We start from the raw sequence: 22,989 nt of genomic DNA on the forward strand, positions 1-22,989 counted from the left end.
TCATGTTTTAAAACTAAACTCTTTTTAATGTGATAATGTGAAATACACTCTCATTGGCTCCAGGTACTGATTTTATTTAAATCTTGCTGTCCGTTTTTAGCTCCCATGGGGATTAATGACCTATAAGAGGCAGCAAAGGAGGCGGATTCGGTTTCTGTTGGGTTATGAATGGTGTGCATCACAATATAACTGAAAATGGTCACAAAAGCCTGTCAGATTCCGACACAGTCCTGTTAGCAAACCAGTAAAGATTCATCGTCGCTGGGGCTGATCTCTGAGAGGGGGGGAGGGGATTCTAGTATTGGCACTTCCATGGAATGGCAACAGGCCGGGTGAATGCCCAGTGGTTCTTCGTGATATGCATGTGGACAGCAGCAGTGCTGGCCCTCCGCCTGCACGGGAACATTCATCGGGCCATCAGAGTACATGGACTCCCACTTTTTAAAGGGCAGCCTACACGGCTCCTCGCTCAGCAGATTACTCCTGTTTGAACTTCGGTTCTCTGCAACTGTCCTTCTGGTTACTAACCCCCCGTGCGGGTGCATTTCTGTAACCCTTTCCGACAAGGGGTCTCTAAATGTTTTTCCTGAATCAACTTTGCTGGTTTGTCTAGCCTCACTGCTAGAGGCGGTGTCAGCGCCCACAGGCTTGTCGCCCTGCCCGTTCTCCGAGTCTACCAAGGCAGCCGCGCAAACGTCTGTCAACGCATCTGAGGGCGGCAGCTCGGCAGCTTCCATCCCTGACCGCAAAGCGTTGCTTTCGGATTCCTGGAGTTCCTGATCCGGGCTGCAGGTCTCCATTTCATTGTTAGCTCCTTCGGGAGAGGGTGGCAGGCTCTGTGCGGTCCTTCCATTGGTGTGGTGGATGATTCCATCGCCCAGCACTGTCTGCGAGGTGTGGGTGGGGTTTAAAAGCGGGATCTGACCTCTCGCTCGTGGCCTGTGGAAGAATCTGTTCCAAAGCCTGCCCAGGCGCCGGCGGGAGGAGTTACGCCTTGACGAGTGGCGCCTCATCTGTCTCCTCATCGCTGTTCGGATGTTCTGCAGAACAGAGACCTGTAAAGATAAATATAGTGGATTTTTCCCCAAACCTTAGCTTCCTCTGAAAGGTATTTGTAAGGCATCCTGGCCAATGCATTTTCCTGTATGGCACCTTGCAAACAAAGTCTTCAAAGCTTATTTGCAGTGTCTCAGCGGGGTTGTTGCGCTATATTTTATATAAACTATCAGTATCTTCTTTACAGTAATTGGTATATAATCTGACACACGTCTAAGGAAAGGAGCTCCAGCCCCAGAAAGCTTATATTGAAACACATTTTATCAGTCTTTAAGGTGCTATTGGACTACTGTGTATTTTGTTACAATGGACCAACATAGCTACTCCACTGGAATTACTGTCCTACTATCTGTACGTTATTTAAAGGTTAAAACGCCTGGGGCTCTTTAGCTTGGAGAAACGTCGACTGATGGGTGACATGATAGTGGTTTACAAGATTATGCATGGGATAGAGAAGGTAGAGAAAGAAGTACTTTTCTTCCTTTTTCACAATACAAGAACTGGTAGGCACTAAATGAAATTGCTTAGCAGTCGGGTGAGAATGGATAAAAAGAAGTATATCTTCATCCAAAGGATGATTAACACATGGAATTCACTGCCACAGAAGGCAATGGCGGCTACAAGCTTAGACAGCTTCAAGAGGAGATTGGCTAAACATATGGCACAGAGGTCCATCAGTGGCTATTAGCCACAAGATATAGATGGAACTTTCTGTCTGGGACAAGTGATGCTCTGTATTCTGGGTGCTTGGGAGGGGGGAGAAACAGTGGGAGGGCTTCTAGTGTCCTGGCCCCACTGATGGACCTCCTCATGGCACCTGGGTTTTTTGGCCATTGTGTGGCACATTGCTGGACTGGATGGGCCATTGGCCTGATCCAACATGGTTTCTCTTATTTCCTTAACTACTACATTTTGTACTTTTCGTTCATTCTCTTACAAGCAGGGATTTCATGTCCGTGATGTTTTATGGAGAAGAAAAACGAAAACCTAAACAAACAGTAAAATCCATCCCAATATCCAGAAAGACCCATCTTCCTAAAAAAATGAAGATGTGAAAGAAGCCACACTTGGAAATCAAAGCAATGAGACAGCTCAGCCTACATTAAAATACTCTTTACCATCATGGTCTCATCACCTCATAGTCTCATACATTCAAGGATTATCATGATTACAGCATTGCAAGCCCTCAGTTTCATGCTTCTTGCAATGACAAAAGCTAAAGACCAACCCCCCCACCCCCCCACCAACTAAGCAAAAACATCGGGCACATCTCCTCAATGCTTGCATAATTACAAACAACGCATCAGTGTAATAGGATCATGCTGCAGAGCTGGTTATATTTAGCTGTGCTGGGGGCAAAAAAGCAAATGTAAGTCAAAAAACAATCATTCATGAAAAGTGTATTTGTAACAGTATTTTAGTTGCCTGTGTGATATCTGACTATATTAATTCACTTTCTGCTGTCACTGTCTTTCCCAACTTCATTCTTCAGAAACCCGGGTGAAGGCTGAGGTGGGGGTAGCGGTGGGGGCAGCAGTGCAAGGCACTTTGTGAAATCTTTGGGTTTTTCCTATGCCTTGGAGCACCACGGCCACCTTTTTTCTTTCCTACAATGAGAATTTTACCAGTTGATGGCCATGTGTCCTGACTGACGCTTTCAGAAATAAATGCAACAAAAAAACCTTGAGCTACTATTTTCAAAGCTGATTTATTCCCGCCCCATTGCATGGTTTTGAAGAATGAATGCTGGAGTATGTGAAAACTCTAGCAGCCTGTACAATTGATAGTGGCGTAACACGCAATCAAACAAGCTTCGCTCTTTACCAATACGAAGGACCAACCCGCTTCCTTTCAACAAAGAGTGGGAGGTGAGAATGACACATCCCTCACTTTTATATAAAATGGTTTCCATGGCGCCTGTCCACTGAACCATCCGCTTCCACCCAGAGCTTTCTTCTAAAAATTAAAAACTGTTTTTCTCCAGCACAAAGGTCATCATTTTCGAAATATATACTCTTAAAAGCACAAAATATATACTTTGGAAAAGCACAACTTAAAATACATGGAGCTAGCCTGTAGTAAGTGGAACAAAATGAAGGACTATCTCCTTCCATTTGTCCCTGTATGCCAAGTACAGTCATTAGGCAGCCATCTGTTGACTCTCCCACCCTTGAGGGTGACCCATCTGGTGTCAACCAGAGCCTGGGCTTTTTCCATCATGGCTCCAGGTCAGTGGAATGGGTCCTTCATGAGGTAAGGTGCCCTACTCCTTGAAGATCTTCAGAAGGCACTGCAAGGGCTGCCTGTTTGCCAGAACTTTTGAGGGTTTTTCAATAACCGGGATATTTTTTAACGAGAGGGAGAGATTTGGGGTTTGCTATTTTATTTTTCGGAAGCAGCCCCATGGCCCAGAGTGGTAAAGCTGCAGTACTGCAGTCCAAGCTCTGCTCATGACCTGAGTTCCACCCCAGCGGAAGCTGGGTTCAGGTAGCCAGCTCAAGGTTGACTCCGCCTTCCATTCTTTTGAGGTAGGTAAAATGAATACCCAGTTTGCTGGGGGGTAAAGTATAGATGACTGGGGAAGGCAACAGCAAACCACCATGTAACAAAAAGTCTGCCAAGAAAACGCTGTGATGTCATGTCACCCCATGGGCTGGTAACAGCTTGGTGCTTGCACAGGGGACTACTTTTACCTTTATTTTATCTTTGCCCTGACCTGGATGGTCCAGGCTAGCCCAATCTCAGAAGCTAAGCAGGGTCAGTTCTGGTTAATTATTTGGATGGGAGACCACCAAAGAAGTCCAGAGGCAGGCGATGGCATACCACCTCTGAACGTCTCTTGCCTTGAAAATCCTAAGGAGTTGTTGGCTGCAACATGACGGCACTTTACATACCTATTTTATCTTTGGTTTTAACTCTTATTGTAATCTGTCTTAACCATGAGGAAAGGCAGGATATAAATGTTTTATTAATAAATAGATAAATCATCAACCAGAGTAAATCTGATCGCAGCACCATAATTTATGTTTCAGTTCCCAAGGGTCTAATCAGAGATGCAGGTTTGCACAGCTCCCAGCATTTTTCAGACTTAATCATCAGGTGAGTGGGGGTTCCAATTTGGACTGGGACCATGACCAAGGGTTGAGTCTGCCTCCTCAAGGACGGAAAACTTGTGAGTACTCCTACCAGCTTCCCCAGCAGGGGGGGGGAGCATTTTCCAATTCAAATTCTACTTATGTTGTGATGTATACATAGTGATTATAGAGGGTATTTTTTACTTGTGATGCATTGTAAACGGGGAAGTCTTCCACTGGCGGAATGAGCCCCTGTGCAATCAATTGTCCATAGGAAGGTGGAGCTTCACGTCTCACGAACTCCGCCTCCAGACGGGTCATCTGGGTTTCAAATGCCCTTGAAGAACAATAGAAGATGTGAGAGTGGAAAGCAAGGGTGGGGGGGGGTTGAGAAATAATATAAGATTGACGCAATGAATACTGGTTTCTGTCTCTAGTTTTGCATTTGCTGACACAAAACTGCATTGCGAATGTCTTATTACAAAAGTAATCATAACATTTTTGGCATTCTGACTGATTTATATGGCAGAAGAAAGCAGGTTCATTGTCATTACACAATCAAAATGAGCATCTGCTGCTTCAACTTTACTTGGGACCCTCTCTCCTTCTGGCACCTTCCCCTTTACTACAAGATAAGTGCTATAGAGCTAAAAACGACCAGTTTAGCCCATCCCTTGAGAGGAAATCAAGTCATCTGTTTATTCGCTAGAATGCTCAGTGTGACAGTTTGAAAACTCAGGCCTGCTTACACTATACTTGAAAAACAACAGAGTAAAGACAAGAAGAAAATACAAAAAGCTAATTGTGGGGAGGGTCATTTCTTACAGATGACTCTGAAGAAACAGACATTCTCAGGTACCGAGCAAACCCACTTGGATCCCCATGTTACCCTCGCCCAAAAATCCCTATTGAAAAGTTAAACAGAACAGAAACTTGGATGTAACTTAAAGACTAACAAAATGAAAACAAAGAAGGAGGGGGGAGGGAGAGACGGAGAATTGGATTTACAAACTGCCCTTCACTTAAGAGTCTCAGAGTGGCTTAAAATCTCCCTTCCCTTCCTCATAACAGACACCCTGTGAGATAGATGAGGCTGAGAGAGCTCTTTTGAGAACTGTGACCAACCCAAGGTCACCCAGGTGGCTGCATGTGGAGAAGTGGGGAATCACACTCAGTTCTCCCAGATCGGAATCCATGCATTTAACCACTACACCAAACTGACTCTCCAGCATAAGCTTTCACTGCATCGAACGTAGCATTCCAGCATCAGCTTTCGCTGCATCCAATGAAGTAACTTCTGCCCTATGAAAATTTATGCTGGAATAAATTTCTGTTAAGTCTTTATGGAGCCCCTGGATGCCTGTTTTATTTTGCTACACCAGACTAGTACAGCCACTGCTCTGGAAGTATTATCTAATAAGTGAACAACGCCCCCTTGATCTTCACCTGTATTCTCTGGTTCGTAAGGAGTATAGCTTGAAGGCACATCCCAAAGCGATCACTAAGAGCAACCCACAGACCAGGCTCCCTATGAGAGCTGCCGTGATGACCTTCCTGGGCACAATCACCAGGCAGTTGTGTTCGTCACTCCCGTCTTGGCAATCCTCTTGGCCGTCGCAGCGCCACGTCTCGAAAATGCACAAGTTGGTGCCGCAATGAAAGTTGCCCGGCTGGCAAGTGAAGCAGTTCTTCTCATCCGAACCATCAGGACAGTTCTTTTGGTTGTTGCACCGATCGAGTAACGAATAGCACAGCCCGCTGTTTCCCTCGCATGGGTATTCGTTCTTCTGACAGGCGGGGCAGTTCTCTTCGTCTTTGCCGTTGGGGCAATGCCACCAGCCGTCACAGCGCTGTTTGTCAGTATAGCACTCCTCATCGTTCCCACAGGGATGCTCCCAAGGCAGGCAGTAACCTTTCACCTGATAGGTTGCGTTGAAACCATGGCCGGTGCTCTTTGAGCGGGCGTGGTATGCTATGGTCAGTTGCCCCTTGGAAGACTCCAAGCTTACGGAGCGCCTGTTGTTGTGATACGAGAGGGTCTGCATCAGTTTGTCACCCCTCTCCCCTAGCCCATCGTACACCTTCACGTAGTCGTTGTACCCCAGTTGCAGATCGAGCTGAAGGAGGACATGGCGGTTGTCTTGGGTGTCCACATACCAGGTGCAGCGGAGGTCTGACCGGCTGTGATCCGACCGGAACAAATCTGGGGAAGCGAAGGACCCGTAAAAGTTGCCGAGCCTTTTGCCGCAGGAAAGATCGGGGCAGTTTTCTTCGTCGGAACCATCGCTGCAGTCTTTGATGGTATTACATTTTAGCTCGTTTAACAAGCACTTGGTGGAATGGCCGATGCTACACTGGAATGTTCCTAACGGACAGATGCTGGATTGGGGTTCAGTTGGGGGAATGGTGCAGTTTTTCTCATCTGAATTATCACCACATTCATCCATCGAATTGCACTTCCAAGAACTGGGGATGCATTTGCCGTTTACACAATGGAATTCATCCGACTGGCAATTAGCCAGGCCAGTTTTTCCTGCGAAGGGAATGAGAGGCGTGGTTACAAACTTTGGGAAGCTCTTATTACTCAACACTAAACCCAGCAGAAAGCCAAGTCCTATTTGGAAATGCTGGTTTTTCAAAACTTCGGAACAGTATGCCTGCAGCGCTCAGAAATTCTCTCTTGCCAAATAAAAGATTCTTCTGCCAACAGTCCCAGCTTGCTCCAGGTAAACTCTCCCCCATGATCACCTGCAGTTTTGACCACCTTTGTTCCAAACAGAATTTTGTAAACAACCTATCTCCCACTATTCTGGGAGATGATGGGAGAAGTCAATTATGAGGCTACAGAGGGCTATCTGGTTGAGAATCAAGTGTGCACCTGCTAGAAAAATGCTCTGCCACATTGTTTGCTGCATGAAAAGCTCGGACGTTTGGCCCAGATTCAGGCCTCTCTCAGGGCTCTGAAATCTGGCCTCCTGCCCTAATGTAGCTAGGACTGCAAACAGCACAGGCACCAGTGTTCCCTCTAAGCTGCAGAATCTTGTAAGCAAAAATTCTACTTTGTGAGCTACTGGTATTAAAGTTGTGAACTACTGGCATTAAAGTTGTGAGCTATTGCATAAATTATTGTGCTCTGGAGTCATCCTTCCTGAGCTAAGACAAAAATGTGTGAGCTGGAGGCTAAAAACCTGTGAGTTAGCTCATGCCAACTCAGCTCAGAGAGAACACTGGCAGGCACTCTGCCTGTATCTTCAATACAAAATTTTCAGTACCTTGAAAGAAGACCTAAATGTTATTCTCATATCTGGATCCATGGGCTGGATTAGAACAGGGCAATATCATCCTGATCTCACCACCACAAACAGATTCATACGCAAAAATAACTGAAAAATAACTGAAAGGGATTGTGGGAAAATAAAAAGGTAAAAAAGGTCCTTTAAGCGGACAAAATGTATGATCCTAAAAAAGAGAATGAGAGGAATAAGTCATAATAAAGGGGGGGGTGTTTCAAGCAATTTTCATGTGGGGATGTGTGAGGTGAACTTTTGACATCTGGGAACTCAAAGCAAACATCCAACTTTAAGCAGCTAGCTGTTTTGAGATTCTCTGTAAAAGCAAAACCCTTCCCCCACCTTCCTCCCCTTCCTTCTGCCCCCAAATTATCTTGACAAAATTATGGCTTTTTTTTTTAAATAAACCAAGAGATCTGTCTACAAGGAAGCAATCCAGAACCAAGCGAAATCAAATCCTTTGCTAAAGACAGGACATCTCAGTGATATAATCCTTTCTAAGAGCTTCCGCTAGAGCTCAGGTTTCCTGGCATCCAATCAGAATCATGACTCTTAGCATTAGAAATCACAAGAGGCTTAGGTCACCTAACCAGACTTCCATTTAGAGCTGTTGGCACCCACAAAGAGCACCCATGGAGTGTTCCAAGTCTCCATAATTTTCAATGGGAAGGGCAGGTGACAAAGAAAAGAGAGGGAAGGGTTAGAGCCTTTTGCAAGCACACAACACCATTTCCCTGGCATTTATTTCTTGTTGGACAGAGTATACTTGCCAACAGCCAGTACCAGTCACACAGACTGGCCTGAAATTTCTGTCCAGGCTGATGTTCATCAGTCTGGACAGAAATTCCAAGCCAGACCACATGATTGGCAAAGCTCATGGTGGCTGCATTTTCCTTCAGCCTGCAGCTTCACCCTTCTTAGAGCAACTGGCTGTCCAATGCATTCACCACAAACAGCAGCCACCAAGTTTAACACGGTTAGAGAAACTCGCATACTTTGGGCCAGCATGCAAACTGACAGCTTCTACTTCTGGTGAACCAGTCAGGATTACAATGAAGCAGAGAGTATCCTCATGGACTGGGAGGCGAGGGGGCACCCAGCTGCCACACTCCAAGTATTCAGCTGAAACACCCCCACATTGCACTGACTGTCTTACTCAAGCTGTCACTTCTTTAAGCCATGCACCTTTACATGCAGGTCTGTCCTAGCCATGTGTAAAGGTGCATAGGGGAGGGAGAAGTGGCTGAGACTGAAAGGGCCAGTGGGGGGCTCAAGAAAAGCAGATGCTGTACACACATCACACCTGTGGCATTACCTGCACCCTTAGTCCTTCAACTAGACACTTTCTTCTTGCTGAGTTCGTTTATGTTACTGGGGCCTGGCTACCTACAGGGACAGATTGCGGGGGGAAAGGCATGGAGAGAATTCAGCCTCACCATCTGGCCCAAGGAAAACCAGCCTTCCTGAAACCATGTTCGCATACATGAGCTCGATACCATCACATATCATTTGGCGCAACGGTCATTTTGTAGAAAAAGAGGTGCCGGAGCTCATTAGCACAACTCATTTCCATCTGTCTGCTTTATGTGTTTTGGTTATTTTCCTATTTTTTGTGGGGGGAAATATTAGAAAGTTTGTCAAATCATAAGAGTTCAGCAAAATTCTCATGGGGGGGTTGAACAATCGAGCCCAGAAGCAAGTACGGAGTGGGGAGGGGTAAGAAAGAAAGTGCACAGTAAAATTTAGAGGCTCTGGAGCTCTGTTCCTGTGAGCTCCTGCCCAAAGTAAGGTCTGGTTTGAAGTCAATTCATGTAAATGGTCTAGTTTGAAGTCAATTCATGTAAATGGTGCAGTAAAGAGTGTGTTCCACTTGGACCAGAAGAGGCAGGTTTGAATTCCAGCTCTGCCATGAAGCCTGTTTGCTAGCTTTGTGTATAACCTGCCTGTCTGTCTGAAGCACACAGGGGGTTCCTAAGAACTCTCCCATTCACACACTGACCACACCCAGATCAGCTTAGCTTCAGCTAGGAGATGACATCACATACCTTCAGACTGTGTCCTGAAACAAGCCAGTCTCTCGGCCTAACCTATCACACAGAACTGTTGTGAGGATAACGTGAGGTTAATACCACCCAACCAGTGTTCCCTCTAAGCTGAGTTAGTGTAAGCTAGCTCACAATTTTTTAGCCTCCAGCTCACACATTTTTGTCTCAGCTCAGGAATAATGGCCCTAGAGCAAACTAATTTATGCAGTAGCTTACAACTTTAATGCCAGTAGCTCACAAAATAGAATTTTTGCTCACAAGACTCCACAGCTTAGAGGGAACTTTGCACCCAACCCAACATATAAACATAACAAATGAGGTGAATGAAAGATGCTTGGTAGCCAGAGCTGATAATTCAGCAAACTAATAAGAACAAGCCAAGCTCTTACCTCGTATGTAAGACAAGCGGAATCCCTGAGCTTGACCTGAACTTGAGGGATCTGTGTGGAAAACTATCCAGACATGATCCCTGGCAGAGATGAAAGAAGGAGGGATGAAGGAGCCACACACTCTGTATTCCTCCCGCTTGGAAGATGGTCCAATCATTAGCCAATCTACTGAACACTTTGGGGAGTCCTCCAAATCAAAGTTCTTAAAACTGCCAAGAGAAGAAAAGCAGCACAAATGAAGGGAGATGCACTTGTACTGATTAGAAATACAAAAGAGAGTCACTCTTGTTTGATTGACTTTATTGAACTGAAGTCCAGAGGCACCTTATAAACTAACATTTATAAATGCAGGATGTAAGTTACTTGTCCTCAGAGGGCAGACTTTGATGGAACTTCTATAATGTGCAGACCACCGCAAAGTAATAGATGTAGAAACTGTGAATGGGGCAAATGATTTTTTGGGGGGTAAAGCTTCTTAGAGTTCTAACATAAATCACACAGAAGCCGTCATTCATTGTTAATAAGAATGAGAGAAGGAGATTGGATTTATAACCCACCCTTCGCTACCCGAAGGAGTCTCAGAGCGGCTTGCAATCTCCTTTCCATTTCCCACCTCACAAAAGACACCCTGTGAGGTAGGTGGGGCTGAGAGAGCTCTCACGAAATTACCCATGAGCAGAACAGCTTTGAGAGAACTTGTGGCTGACCCAAGGTCGCTTTACTCTGCTCTGGTAAGACCTCATCTGGAGTATTGTGTTCAGTTTTGGGCACCACATTTTAAGAAGGCTATAGACAAGCTGGAACAGGTCCAGAGGAGGGCGATGAAGATGGTGAGAGGTGTGGAGACCAAGTCCTATGAGGAAAGGTTGAAGGAGCTGGGCATGTTTAGCCTGGAGAGGAGGCGGCTGAGAGGTGATATGATCACCATCTTCAAGTACTTGAAGGGCTGTCATATAGAGGATGGTGTGGAATTGTTTTCTGTGGCCCCGGAAGGTAGGACCAGAACCAACGGGTTGAAATTAAATCAAAAGAGTTTCCGGCTCAACATTAGGAAGGACTTCCTGACTGTTAGAGCGATTCCTCAGTGGAACAGGCTTTCTCGGGAGGTGGTGGGCTCTCCTTCCTTGGAGATTTTTAAACAGAAACTAGAAGGCCATCTGACAGCAATGAAGATCCTGTGAATTTAGGGGGAGGTGTTTGTGAGTTTCCTGCATTGTGCAGGAGGTTGGACTAGATGATCCTAGAGGTCCCTGATTCTATGTGGAGGAGTGGGGAATCAAACCCGGTTCTCCCAGATAAGAGTCCATGCACTGAACCACTACACCAAACTGGCTTTCAGGAATAGGAAAAGCCAGTCTTTTCACTCAGTCAAATGGCCCTAAAATTTGCCTGCAGCCCAGTCAATTAAAATTAGCCTTGCAAATTCATCAGATATACACTTTGGTTAATTAAATCAATCAAGGTTCTCCATTGTGGACTTCTCAAAATCAGTAAAAATAATGTTTTTCCAGTGGGCTTTTAATGAAACTAACAATTCACTGCTCGGCTTTGATACTGTCTCTGGATAATTTAATTTTGATTCAGCTGGTTTTGGCTGTGACTCTCTTTTTTCAGCAGCCAGGAGGGGGGTCTGTATAGTTATTTGATCTTTTTCAGCAGTCAGGCTGAGGTTTGTATAGTTATTTAATCTTTAATCTTATGCCTGATTTATTATTTTTATCTGCTTTGTTGAGGGTTTGGCTTTTTATGGGTGTGTTGTGGTGTTTCTGCCATTATCTGATTGTTTTACTACTTTGGGGAGGTTGTTATATTGTTTTAATTTGGTAAGCCACTCTTGGTGCCATTGGGGCAGGAGGGCAGAAAATCCGTATCTTCAACAAGCAAACAAGGTGTGTTGTTTTTTTTTAAGTTAGCAGCTCTAAATGACATGTTTGGGAATTGGCAGAAGCTGGATGTCTAACTTGGCTCCCCTATGTGGGGGAGGGAATTATTGATGCTATCAGTAAAGCAACTGTATCTCCCAATTAAACAAGAGAAGTCACTGTTGTCTGCTAGTCTAAGTAAGGGCAGGCTGTGAATACAGCTGAAAATTTAATTGGCTCATTAAAAATGTTCTGACTAACTGTTTAGAACAAGGGAGTGGGAAGTTAGAAAACCTTGGTTGTATTCCCAGCTCAGCTACAGGCATGGTGTGTAACCTTACGCCAGGCACAAAGAACCTGATTTGCAAGCCTGAGGTACTTGAAACTTTTACAGAAGTCCAAAAGAACTGGTGTAAACACAGCACCAGTGTCTGTCTGTCTGTCTGTCTCTCTGTTAAAGTAGTATGGGACAGAATCCTCCAGATAGTTTGTCCAAAGATATCAATGAAGTGAATGACAGCTGCGTAACAATTTTTTTTTAACTGAGAGGATTTTTCCAAAGATACGGTACGATGATTGGGGAGGGGTTGTCAACCATCCCATGGGATTACCTAAAAAGCATTCTTCTGTTCCAATCAATTAACAGCCAGGTACGCAAACAATGAGCTTTTTCATAAAAATCCAATCAGGTGGTTTTAATTATCTGATTTGGATCATTCTGCCATCTCTGCATTAAAAGTTATAGCAAGGAAATGTTTTGGTTAAGGCCTCCTTGCTTAGGAGAGCAGTTCCAGGAAATAAGGCAGGACAACATCAGGAAGTTAGCAGTGATATGTCATACAAAACTATAACCAAGACTGACTATGATTCAAACTGTGGCTTCAATAATACTTCAATATACTGGTATACTTCAACTGAGTATACTATACTATAATTGAGTATACTTCAATATACTCTTAACAAACCAGTCAGTGGAGCATCCCAGATTTGGATGATCACAATAACCACAATTAGTTTAATTAGGGCATGGTATGACAGAAAGAAACAGACAAAGCAACGGGGGAGCCAATGCAAGTGAGGCTCCAGCAGCCTAGAGGACTGGGAGTTAGTTAAGATTTTTACAGCTGCATTTTGTCAGTTGAGCACTGCAAGCTGGCAGCTAGAGGAGACAGTCTGGTGAAAAGGATTACCACAATGAGACAGTGTGCTGAGTACTGTGTCCTGGAACTGTCCTGGAACATAGTTACTTGAACTGAGTATTTTGGATGAATTATAACATTTAACAAGAGTATAACAGAAAGAAACTTGCTTGGAAAGGTTAAAAACTGCAATCCCACTTCTCTTTGTTCATTGTTTATATTTACCTCAGTTGCATTATTTTAAATAAACTCCTGTCTCATTCAGTTTTAAAAAGAAGACCATCACTGCTCCCCTCATCCCTCACTTAACAGTCCAGTCTTGGGTAGGGGGTTTTTTGTACCCAAAAAAGAACAGCCATCTTTTAAAACTTTTATGGAATTCCTTTCTGCTGTGGGGAAGGTAGGAAAGCGATGGAAATCCCAAGGTGGTTCTCACACATAGTTTTGTTATGTCTGAACCAAACAATTCTCCCTGAACCATCAAACTATGGTTTGATCTTTCCCAGAAAACCCAAATTCCAATCTGTAGTCTAATTCAGGTTTAGAATCCTGGTTTGAAGAGGTAAAGTGTAAACTATTCAACTTTAACAGCAGCTCACCACAAAAATAGGCACCTCTAAAGACCATAGAAGAAAAAGAGATTGGATTTATACCCTGCTCTTCTCTTCGGAGTCTCTGAGCAGCTTACAATCTCCTTCCCTTTCTCTCCCCACAACAAACAGGTAGGTGGGGCTGAGAGAGCTCTTTCAAGAACTGACCCAAGATCACCCAGTCAGCTGCATGGGAGGAGTGGGGAATCAAACCAAATTCTCCAGAGTAGAGTCCACAACCACTATACCAAACTGGCTCTCTGGTGAGAGGAGGTGGAGGAAGAACCAAACTCAATTGGTTAGCTCTTAGCGCAGACCTTAAAAAATTTAACTTCACTAATGAAGAGAAATATAAAGTTCCCTCACACATATATATAACGATGTTTTTAATACCAATCAGCTTTTTAATGTCGTTTTACCTGTTTTTAAGTAGACTGTTATTCCTTGGTTTTACTGTTATCTGCCTTTGGTATTATTTAAAGAGAAAGACAGGCTATAAACCAACAGGTCCATAACTGGGCCTGAATCTCCACTACAGAGAACTGTTCCCTCTAAGCCGAGTTAGCGTGAGCTAGCTCACAGATTTTTAGCCTCCAGCTCACATGTTTTTGTCTTAGCTCAGGAAAAATGGCCCCAGAGTACAATAATTTATGCAGTAGCTCACAACTTTAATGCCAGTGGCTCACAACTTTAATACCAATAGCTCACAAAGTAGAATTTTTGCTCACAAGACTTTGCAGCTTAGAGGGAACATTGGTGCAGAGGACTTTGAAAAAAATAAACCAGTCACTGATCTTACCTAATAGTAATCACATCACCCCGATCGCCTTGGATGTACCAGCTGCAGTTGACATCTGGCGGATAGTTTAATGGCCAGGAAGGGCTGTAGATGACTCCACGTCGTTCAGTGTGCTGTTCAGGTTTTCCACTGCAAGCTAATGACAGCAACAAAAATGCTCAGTGCTAAAACTTTAATGCATTTATTGCCATCATAGCTTTCATCAGTCTTTAAAAAATTTTCAGTGTTAGCTTTTTATTATTCTTTCATGCCTTTTTTATTTTTTATAAAGTATCTGTCCTTGATGCAGTTCGACATCTTCTAGAAAGGGATCAATCACCCCAAAGGAGCCAGTCAAGCAAATATAATAATTTTTCACAAACCTGCCAAGAGAAAAAAGTGCTGGAAGCCCACTCATAAACCCACTAGAAATGCCTCCTAGCAACCGGAAGAAATTCATAGCCAACCATGAAATAATGTTGATTTCTAGCCTAGTTCTTCTGCAAAGAGGTTGGTTTTCCTTGTTCCTAAATGAGGGCCTTCAGACTTTTTTTATCAATGATATTCTAAAATTACTTTCAGATGCAGAACTTTTGAGATCTGCTGCTATACTGTTGCTTCTGAATTTAGGGATGGGTTGCTGTAGCTCAGTACTGCAAAACATGCTTTGCATGCACAAGGCTCCAGGTTCAAGCCCCAACACCTCTAATAAAAGGATTTGCTAAATTAGGGAATTTCTCCTTTCTGCATGCTGATGCAGTTGCTACACTCAAGTGGACAGTGCCTTTCCTGCTTCCTCTGCGATTATATACTTACCATCAATAAATAGATGTAGAGCCTAAAATTAGATTGCTGTAATGAAAAGAGTTTCCAGAGTCAGTGCTTGGCTCTGGCATCGCTTACTGCATATTAATTGGGGGTTTTTTTTCAGAACAACTAATTAATTTAGAGGAGTTTCTCTTTTTTAAAGTGATGTGAAAAGCAACAGCACTGCCATTCTGAAGCCGCACTCCACTGAAAAAAGGAATTCACTTAATTCAAACTTTGTTCTGCTGCTTCAGACCAACACAGCTGCCCAATGGATCTGCAATACCAAAGTCATTACACAGGTTTAAAATTCCAGAGATGCCACCTTCTCTACACTGAAGGAGATTTATTAGTTATCACTAGCAAGTGATATCGCAAACTTGCTGAAGTGAAGCAAGTCCAAATCTGGCCAAGGTCTAGTGAGAGGCAACCCAGGTAACCTTAAGGTAAGCCGCCTTGAGTTCCAAGGAAGAAATATAATAAATAGAAACTAGGTATATCCTACCTAATGAAGGTACAGCACTTTCAATTTTCCCAGAAAAGAAGAGATTCACTGTTTTCGAAATACACAAAAAAAAGAAAGAAAGGGGGATTTGTTAGAAATTACAGAGACAACAGCAAAAATTAGAAATATTTTTCAAATTATCAGCAACATTTTAGGATGCAAAGGCACAGGATACAACAACTCTGCTGAAGATCAGTGAGTTTGGCTTTGGTTGATACCTCAATCGGAGTCTTCATGGGAACTCTGGGTATAGTGTCTTCAGTTCTATAATGGCACAAATGTGTAATAGAAATGTAAAAAATAACCATATTCTTCCAACAAGAATTGGCATTATACTCCTCACATGGCCTTTAGAAAAGAATGTATCTGTATATATGCTACTGATGAGACAAAACAACTAATTAATTTTTAATACTGCTTCCTAGATATAGGACAGAGAACAATAACAAACAGTGTGTTCTTAAGCACAGGTACACCCTTCTAAACACATTGCCTTCTCTGGGTTTAGAAGAATGTAACTCAGCTTATGATCACACTGGAAAGGTAGCATTTGCCCATTTAAACGGCCAAAAGTTGAGGCTGATGGTTTGAGTGAGCTCTAATCTACCAAACATTTACAGAGGAATAACATTTTTAGCCTATTTTTTTTTCCAACGAACTAAGTCTACAATTTATTTTTGTTTCAACAAACTAACCCAGCTACGCACTTGCATAGGCTACTTTGCTAATAGGGAAAGAACTGGTTGGGGAAAGTCCATGGTTCGAGAACATCTTTTTAGCAATAAACTCAAAGTAGTCTTAACCAGGGCTTTTTTTTAAAACAGGAATGCACAGGAATGCAGTTCCAGCTGGCCTGGCATCAGAGGGTGTGACCTAATATGCAGATGAGTTCCTGCTGGACTTTTTCTGCAAAAAAAGCCCTGTGTGACAGCGTGGTGATGTCAGAAAGTGTGGTCTAGTATGCGAGTAAGTTCCTGCTGGGCTTTTTCTACAAAAAGTCCTACTGCCAGGGGGTGTGGCCTAATATGCAAATGAGCTCTTGCTGGGCTTTTTCTGCAATAAAGCCCTAGTCTTAGCCAAGCCACTATTTCCTCAGCCTTAGCCACCTTCCCACTCCATTCCCCAATCTGACAGGGAGAGTAATAACCACCTACATTATAGGGTTGTTGTAAGCTTATATGATGTGTTCTGAACACTAATAATTAAAATACTGCATTAACATTAAACACTACTGAGGCACAAAAGGTCACTGCAATTCTTTCTTTCTCGTGTGGGCCCCACTATCTCTTCAACAAGTGTAGTCCACAAACCAAAGATGAACGTAAAATAAATTTTTAAAGCCATACTGGTATATGCATGACAAAATCAAGCATGGTAGAATGCAGGTCTGTATTTTACTAGAGTCAACACTATTTGTAGCATTTGCCCTTACACAGCATGCAAAAATTCAACATTTTTCACATTTGAAACGTCCAACAAGAATAATGACTACATCCACAAAACAATGCCTACTACAATCTCACTGTAAGCATATTATGTTATATTAATACATAATGCTGTATTATAACCAACATAGTATTTTATTATGTTAACAAAAATAATTTGCTATGCCAGTTGCTGACAGATCTGACCACTGGGACAACGCAACAAAAGGATTTTTTAATTCCTCCACAGGATCATATTTATATAAAAGGAAGACAACTTTGAATGTAAGACAACCCGTTCTAAAAAATGTTACCCACAAAAAGTTTATTATTGGACATAAATGTAACTTGTATGCAAATTTAAGACACTTTCTTTTTATGATACACCTTGTAAAAAACCCTAGTTTTGCATCTGAGCAAATACAGTAATTTAAAGGACCACTGCATAGTGCAACCTCACAGTATTTCAGCCCCTATAAAAGAAGACAAGATTTAAGAACTGGCGACATTTCAACAGACAGGGCAGGAGGAGTTGGAAGAGTTGAGGTTGTGAAGTACTAAAATTGCCTTTTGCATTTTCTAAGCAGTCAAGAGATGGAAAGGGGATACAGCAGTGGCATTAGAGTGAGCTCTACATGTTTATTAATTAGTATTATCCATTAGCATATTATTTTATTAGGCAGTTAATGCATATGCTGATGCTGAGCAATTATTTCATTAGATTCACAGCCTATGCTGAGGTTTTTCCCCCTTTAATCACAGCCGTGGTGCAGACTAATAAACCTCTATCCCGGTGAGCCACACTACATGAGATACCCACTTTACTCAGAAATTCTCCAAAAATAATCAAGTCTGCCATCCTTGATCAAGCCTTCTCTCCCAATATCACAGATTTCCTAGGCTAATCAAGTCAGAATGACTCCCTGGTGGTGGAAAGTGCTGTCAAAGCCCCGCTGTCTTATAGCAACCCTGTACAGATTTCATGGCAAGAGACATTCAGAGGTGGTTTGTCACTGCCTGCCCTTGTGCTACAACCCTGGCCTTCCTTGGTGGTCTCCCCTCCAAGTGCTAACCAGGGCTGACGCTGCTTAACTTCCAGTTTCTGACAAGACTGGGCTAGCCTGGGCCATCCAGGTCAGGGCTCACTAGGTTTGATTACTCACTTTCAACAACATGCAGGGGTCGTTTTGTAGAAAAATAGGTGGTGGAGCTCATCTAGGGATTGATATGCAGCTACAGCTATTATTCAATGGACAAGGTGGGGAGGAGGAGGTGGAACCCTCAGAAAGGTTCAGGAGCTGCGCTTCTGTGAGCTCCTGCTGAATCCGAGGCCTGACAAAATGGTTCAAGTGTTAAACAAGAAGGAAGAGGCAAGACCCACTAAGGCTGAAGAAGAAAAGGGGCAGGGTCTAAGATGGTGTAAGGAATGTATCTGTAAATGGTACAGATCCTGTTCAGACACTACATTCTGATCCAAGCATGGTTTGGAGGATCAAGAACATTTTGTTGGCTCACATCCTCTCCCCCAACACACATTCTGCCTTCTATTTCTCCCCTCTCACATGTGGATTCCCTCCTCCTCCTCCCATTTTAGTTGGCCTCCAAATTATGGGAGTGGATCCAAAGGTGCTCTTCCACTAATGGAAGGATTTCTTCTGTGAATCGAAGGGCACCGCTGAACCCAGCTCCACAGTTTTCACTGAAGATATGGTCTGTAAACCTACTTAAAACCACAGTTCCAAAACATGCTTTGGAGCAAATTCTTAGTAACAACTCTTGTTTACTCAATTTTGATACAGAACGAACCAGGAAAAACAAGAGGAAATCAAAAAGTGAGAGACGATTAGGGTTGGTTAGAGATAGTGCCTTGGCCTACAGCACATTCCCACAACATGATAACTGAACTAAGCTTTCTGAACTGAGTTCTAAATTTTTTGGAAAAAATGAGAGAGATCAAATGGGTTGGTTGGTTCATTCTCTGTAGGCATATACTACACGTCTGGAAATTTTTACTCAGTAAATTTTGTGACAAAACCATATTTAAAACAAGATTATTTATAGAGAGGGAAAGGGGGAAATAAAGTTAAATAAAACTCTTTTTTTACTTTTTTCAAAGTGAGAAGACTAGAGAGAACGGGTTTGAAGCCAGTCACAGCAAACACCATACTACTTGAAAACATAAAAGATGGAAGGATCCCCCAAGCAGTAGGTGGCGTCTGAATTCAGACAGCCCACTTGGGTGAGATTCCAGGGGAAGTCCTCCAAGAGTGTTATGCCTACACTATTAGTACAGTGTACAGAAATCCTGACTGTCATTTGGAATAAAAAGAGAGCTGTTCCTCGAGGACAGAGTCAACCATGCTTTGCTGTTATGTATGAATGCAGCTAAAGGACCATTTGCAAAGGTGGCATTGATGTAAAAATTCCCCCATCTACTGACTATTCCATAAGATGTCCCTTAATCTTGAAACCTATATTCGAAGCATCTCTGCTTTAGATGGTGGGAAAGTGGTACACTGTAGGAGGGCACTAGAGCAGAGACACTGTACACATCTTGTTTTTTGACCTCTAAAATACCAATGAAGGCTAGATACTTGCCCATTTATAATGCGGGACCCAAATTCTCCAGTCTCCTGCAAATGCTACTGTTATTTTAGAAACTAATGTATTAGGTTTCTTCTTGCTCGCCATGAACTGGATCCAAAGATACCTTTCTATCAAGGGAGGAAATTTCCACTAGAGAAAAAACTCCTTCCACCAACAGAAGAGTCTTCTACAATAAACTACTTCATCAAAGCAAAAAGGAGATAAAAATTATTAGCAAACACCAATTGTCTTTTCAGCATCTCTTCCAATCTAGTATGTCTATCTTCATGGCAAAGGGAGAGATAGTTAGATAAGAACATTAAGAACTTCCTAGTATATTGGAGGGATTCCTTGTCTCAAAAACAAGAACATCACCAAGAGGCATACAATAAAACAATCAGAAGCTGATAATATATACACTGCATCTTCATTTCATAACTAAAAACTTGCTGGGAACGTAAAATGGAGATTGCTGTAGGCAAGAGGGAAAGTGGGGAGGTAAAACACCCAAAGCAAAAACAGGATTTCCCCCCCATCCTGGTCTACTGAACCATCAATGAGACTAAAACACTGGTTAAATATCACACATCCCATCTTTTTCTAGAACAGAAGATCCCAAACAAAAGTAATGACTAGGAAAAAGGTCCAACTTGCAAAAACTGGGTATAAACTACCTAAGATTTCAGCACTATTTTTATCAACACAATGTCTTTGTTGCCAGCCACCAAGAAAGAAAAAAAATGCATTCTGCTTAACAACTACATATACACTATGATAATCAATGTCCAGTTGCACAAGTTTAACAGACACACTAAGATTTTAGGGAAACATGAAAGGCAGTCTTTGCAAACACTCTCATAGCCATGAAGTCTGGGGACCTTCTTTTTAGATGCCTCCATCCAATTTCACAGGTGACAAGTGACAGAAACCACATTTTTAAGCTGCCAAAAACACATTTGCTTTATTACCTCATGACAGCATTATCAAGAGGCTTTCCTGTGAACCAGCAAACCATTTCCATTCCAAAATGCTTCCGTCTGAGAAATAAATACTATCAGTGTGCATTTCTATTACGTTTAAATGGGCTTGGGGACAATGTTCTATTATAAAACCCTTTTTTTCCTCAATGGATTTTATACAGTGTTATGGGCGCCACATTGAGAAGGCTGTCAGGACAAAGCACACAAACTTGCTTGCAAGACAGAAGTGAGCAGCAACCACCCACCAGGCTATAAGCTACTAACTTTGCAAGATCTGCTATCTCCAGCTGCAACAAGATTAAAAAAAAAGAGCCTCAGCAGTCACAAGCAAAAGCAAGGATCACTAAATCACTAATGCAATGACAGCCACTGTCCTACTGAGCCATTTCCATGCTGAGCATAATCTGAGTGCAGAAATCTACGCTTTCCGTTGAGCAAACAGGGCTGATGTCACTTCATTCTGCAGTATCCTATCATGTGGCAGAGAAAAAAGCAAAAATATTCAGTATGGCCAATGTATACTGAATGCCTGCCCCTGCACACTTTGTGCGTGCACTCTGCCCTATGTGCATATGTACAGCACATCAAAAGACTTCATTCAGGCACCAAACACATTTCTCTTAGCCGGGTGTTATGTGCACCTGTCAATTTATTTATTTAGAGGACTTTTATACCATCTCTCCAGGGAACCTGCCTGAGTCAACTCCCTTTCTCATTCCCAGTTTGTGCGCCAGTCCCACTCCCACCTGCCTTACAGCTCTTCCTCTGGGCTTATGTACAACACTCATCAAAGGGTTCAATTTAAATCCAAATGCATTTCCCTCAGGTGTTATGTCACCCACTTCTCTATGCTCAGTTTGCATGCTGAACACTCCATACAGTATTATCATTTGTAGTCTGCTTTTCTCACTGAGATCCAGGGCAGATTACAAGTACGATATATATATTTTAAAAACTTTTCAGTCAATCGGTAGGTAGATTACACAACAGGATCACAACATATGATAACATCTGAATGCAACCACCAAGATTCCTTTCCTTGTTGCACCAATCATTTAATATTTTTTTGCAGGGCATGAGCTGGGGGTTCTTTGGGGCGGAAGATGTTTCTTTCTCCCAGTCCCTAACTGGGCAGCCAGTAACAGCCAGTCCCTTGGGAGAGCATGCATTTGCAAGCTCCCTCTTTCGCTCACTGATTCTATCTTTCCCATCTCTCTGCCTTCAGCTTGCTTACTTAGGAGTAAGCCCCATTGATGCACAGCCAGCGGGGCTTCACCACCCACCACATGTAGTCATCATGGGCTTGCTTGTGCCAAAGGGGAAGAAGCCATCCTTCATCGCCTACCCCCCTCCAAGCCCTGCTACCGGGACTGTGTGGGAGAGAGAAGAGGCTTCGTTCGTTCTCCCCCTTGCCCGGGGGTGGCCCTGACTCACCCAGGCAGATGGCAGCCAGCGGTCCCAACGTGCCCGGTGGCCGAAGCTCTGCGGACGCCGCGTCCATGGCGGGTCCCTTTGCCCTTCGCCAGGGGAAGACGAGGAGGAGGAGGAGGAGGAAGAAGAAGATGCGTTGCGGCGGCTACGGCCGCTTCTCCCCCCTCACGGCGCCGCCGAATCCGGGGAGGAGGAGGAGGAGCCGCCGGCCCTTGTCCAGGCTGCGGGGCGGCGGCGGCGGCGGAGCACCTCGTCGCCTCCCCATGGCCGCCGGCCTCGTCCCGCCGCCACGGCTGCTGCTGCTTCTGCTAGTGGAGACGGGACACGACCGAGACGCCGCCGCCGTTGCTTTGCCGCTGAGGCCCAGCCCTGCATGACGCCACGGCTCTGAGGGGCCGGCGGAGGGCAGGGCCGGCCGGGGAAGGGGCGGGCGGGAAGAAGCGGGAGGGCGCTCGAGCCGGCTGGGCCTGCTGCTGCTCCGCCCTGCCAGGAGGGCTCAGGTTAGGGAGCACCTCTGAAGGGAAAGGAAAGGGTGGGGTGAAATTTTGTCATGATCTTGTTTTCTTTTGGCTTGCCTGATGTATATAAGCACCGAGTAGTTATGTATTTCTGGGAATGCCTGCTCTTCACAGTTAAAAACAGAGTAAGATGGTTTGAAATTGTGACTGTTGGTACAGATCTGCTTTACAACTACCGCGCTATATTTCCAATTGATCTTGTATTGGCTTTTATGCTTCCGGAGAGATCTTGCTGTCTGTCCCCTGTATGGAAATATTGCTGTCTCTCTGTTGTTTGGTATGGTTTTGCCTATTGAAAAAAAATTGTGATAATAATATTTATGTCTTCATTGGCAGGCTCTCCCTTAAGTAATATCAGCATTCCACAATTAAGAAGAGTACATCTACCCATCAGCCTCCAATTCTGAGATATTTATTTCCTTCACTATGTTTTTTTTCACTATGGTTACCAATTATAAACTAAGTTTATTATTCTTGTTTGGTCCTTGAATCTGTTAAACAGCTTCATTACGTTG

At 43.6% G+C, this 22,989-nt stretch overlaps 2 protein-coding genes across 3 annotated transcripts in view; both read right to left on the reverse strand.

Moving 5' to 3' along the window:
- LRP3 (LDL receptor related protein 3) lies at positions 1-22,293 on the reverse strand. 2 transcript variants are annotated; one of them, XM_060254117.1, is made up of 7 exons: positions 21,960-22,293; positions 15,536-15,583; positions 14,245-14,380; positions 9,855-10,063; positions 5,577-6,663; positions 4,335-4,467; positions 1-1,055 (listed from the first exon to the last, which is right to left on the reverse strand). In XM_060254117.1, the coding sequence occupies exons 1-7, from the start codon at positions 22,024-22,026 to the stop codon at positions 234-236; spliced, it is 2,502 nt and encodes an 833-aa protein (XP_060110100.1). In that variant the 5' UTR covers positions 22,027-22,293; the 3' UTR covers positions 1-233. The 2 variants fall into 2 exon arrangements, with proteins under 2 accessions (XP_060110100.1, XP_060110101.1); XM_060254118.1 differs by lacking the exon at positions 15,536-15,583 and having other exon boundaries at positions 21,960-22,244.
- The window catches only part of GPATCH1 (G-patch domain containing 1), a 94,307-nt gene continuing 78,201 nt past the window's right edge, over positions 6,884-22,989 (reverse strand). Inside the window, exon 21 of the mRNA XM_060254113.1 lies at positions 6,884-6,893. The gene's annotated coding sequence lies outside the window, so the exon portion shown is untranslated. The remainder of the gene's footprint in view (positions 6,894-22,989) is intronic.

Source organism: Heteronotia binoei, chromosome 14, assembly GCF_032191835.1.
Source record: "Heteronotia binoei isolate CCM8104 ecotype False Entrance Well chromosome 14, APGP_CSIRO_Hbin_v1, whole genome shotgun sequence".
Classification (NCBI taxonomy): Eukaryota; Metazoa; Chordata; class Lepidosauria; order Squamata; family Gekkonidae; genus Heteronotia; species Heteronotia binoei.

What these genes read in the sequence shown, in the direction of transcription:
- LRP3 (XM_060254117.1), bottom strand. Translation starts at nt 22,026, where the DNA reads ATGGACGCGGCGTCCGCAGAGCTTCGGCCACCGGGCACGTTGGGACCG. An exon ending in AAGTGCTGTACCTTCATTAG is followed by an intron (nt 14,381 to 15,535) that starts GTAGGATATACC and finishes TGCTGTCATTAG; the next exon opens with CTTGCAGTGGAAAACCTGAA. An exon ending in GGTGATGTGATTACTATTAG is followed by an intron (nt 10,064 to 14,244) that starts GTAAGATCAGTG and finishes TTCTCTTGGCAG; the next exon opens with TTTTAAGAACTTTGATTTGG.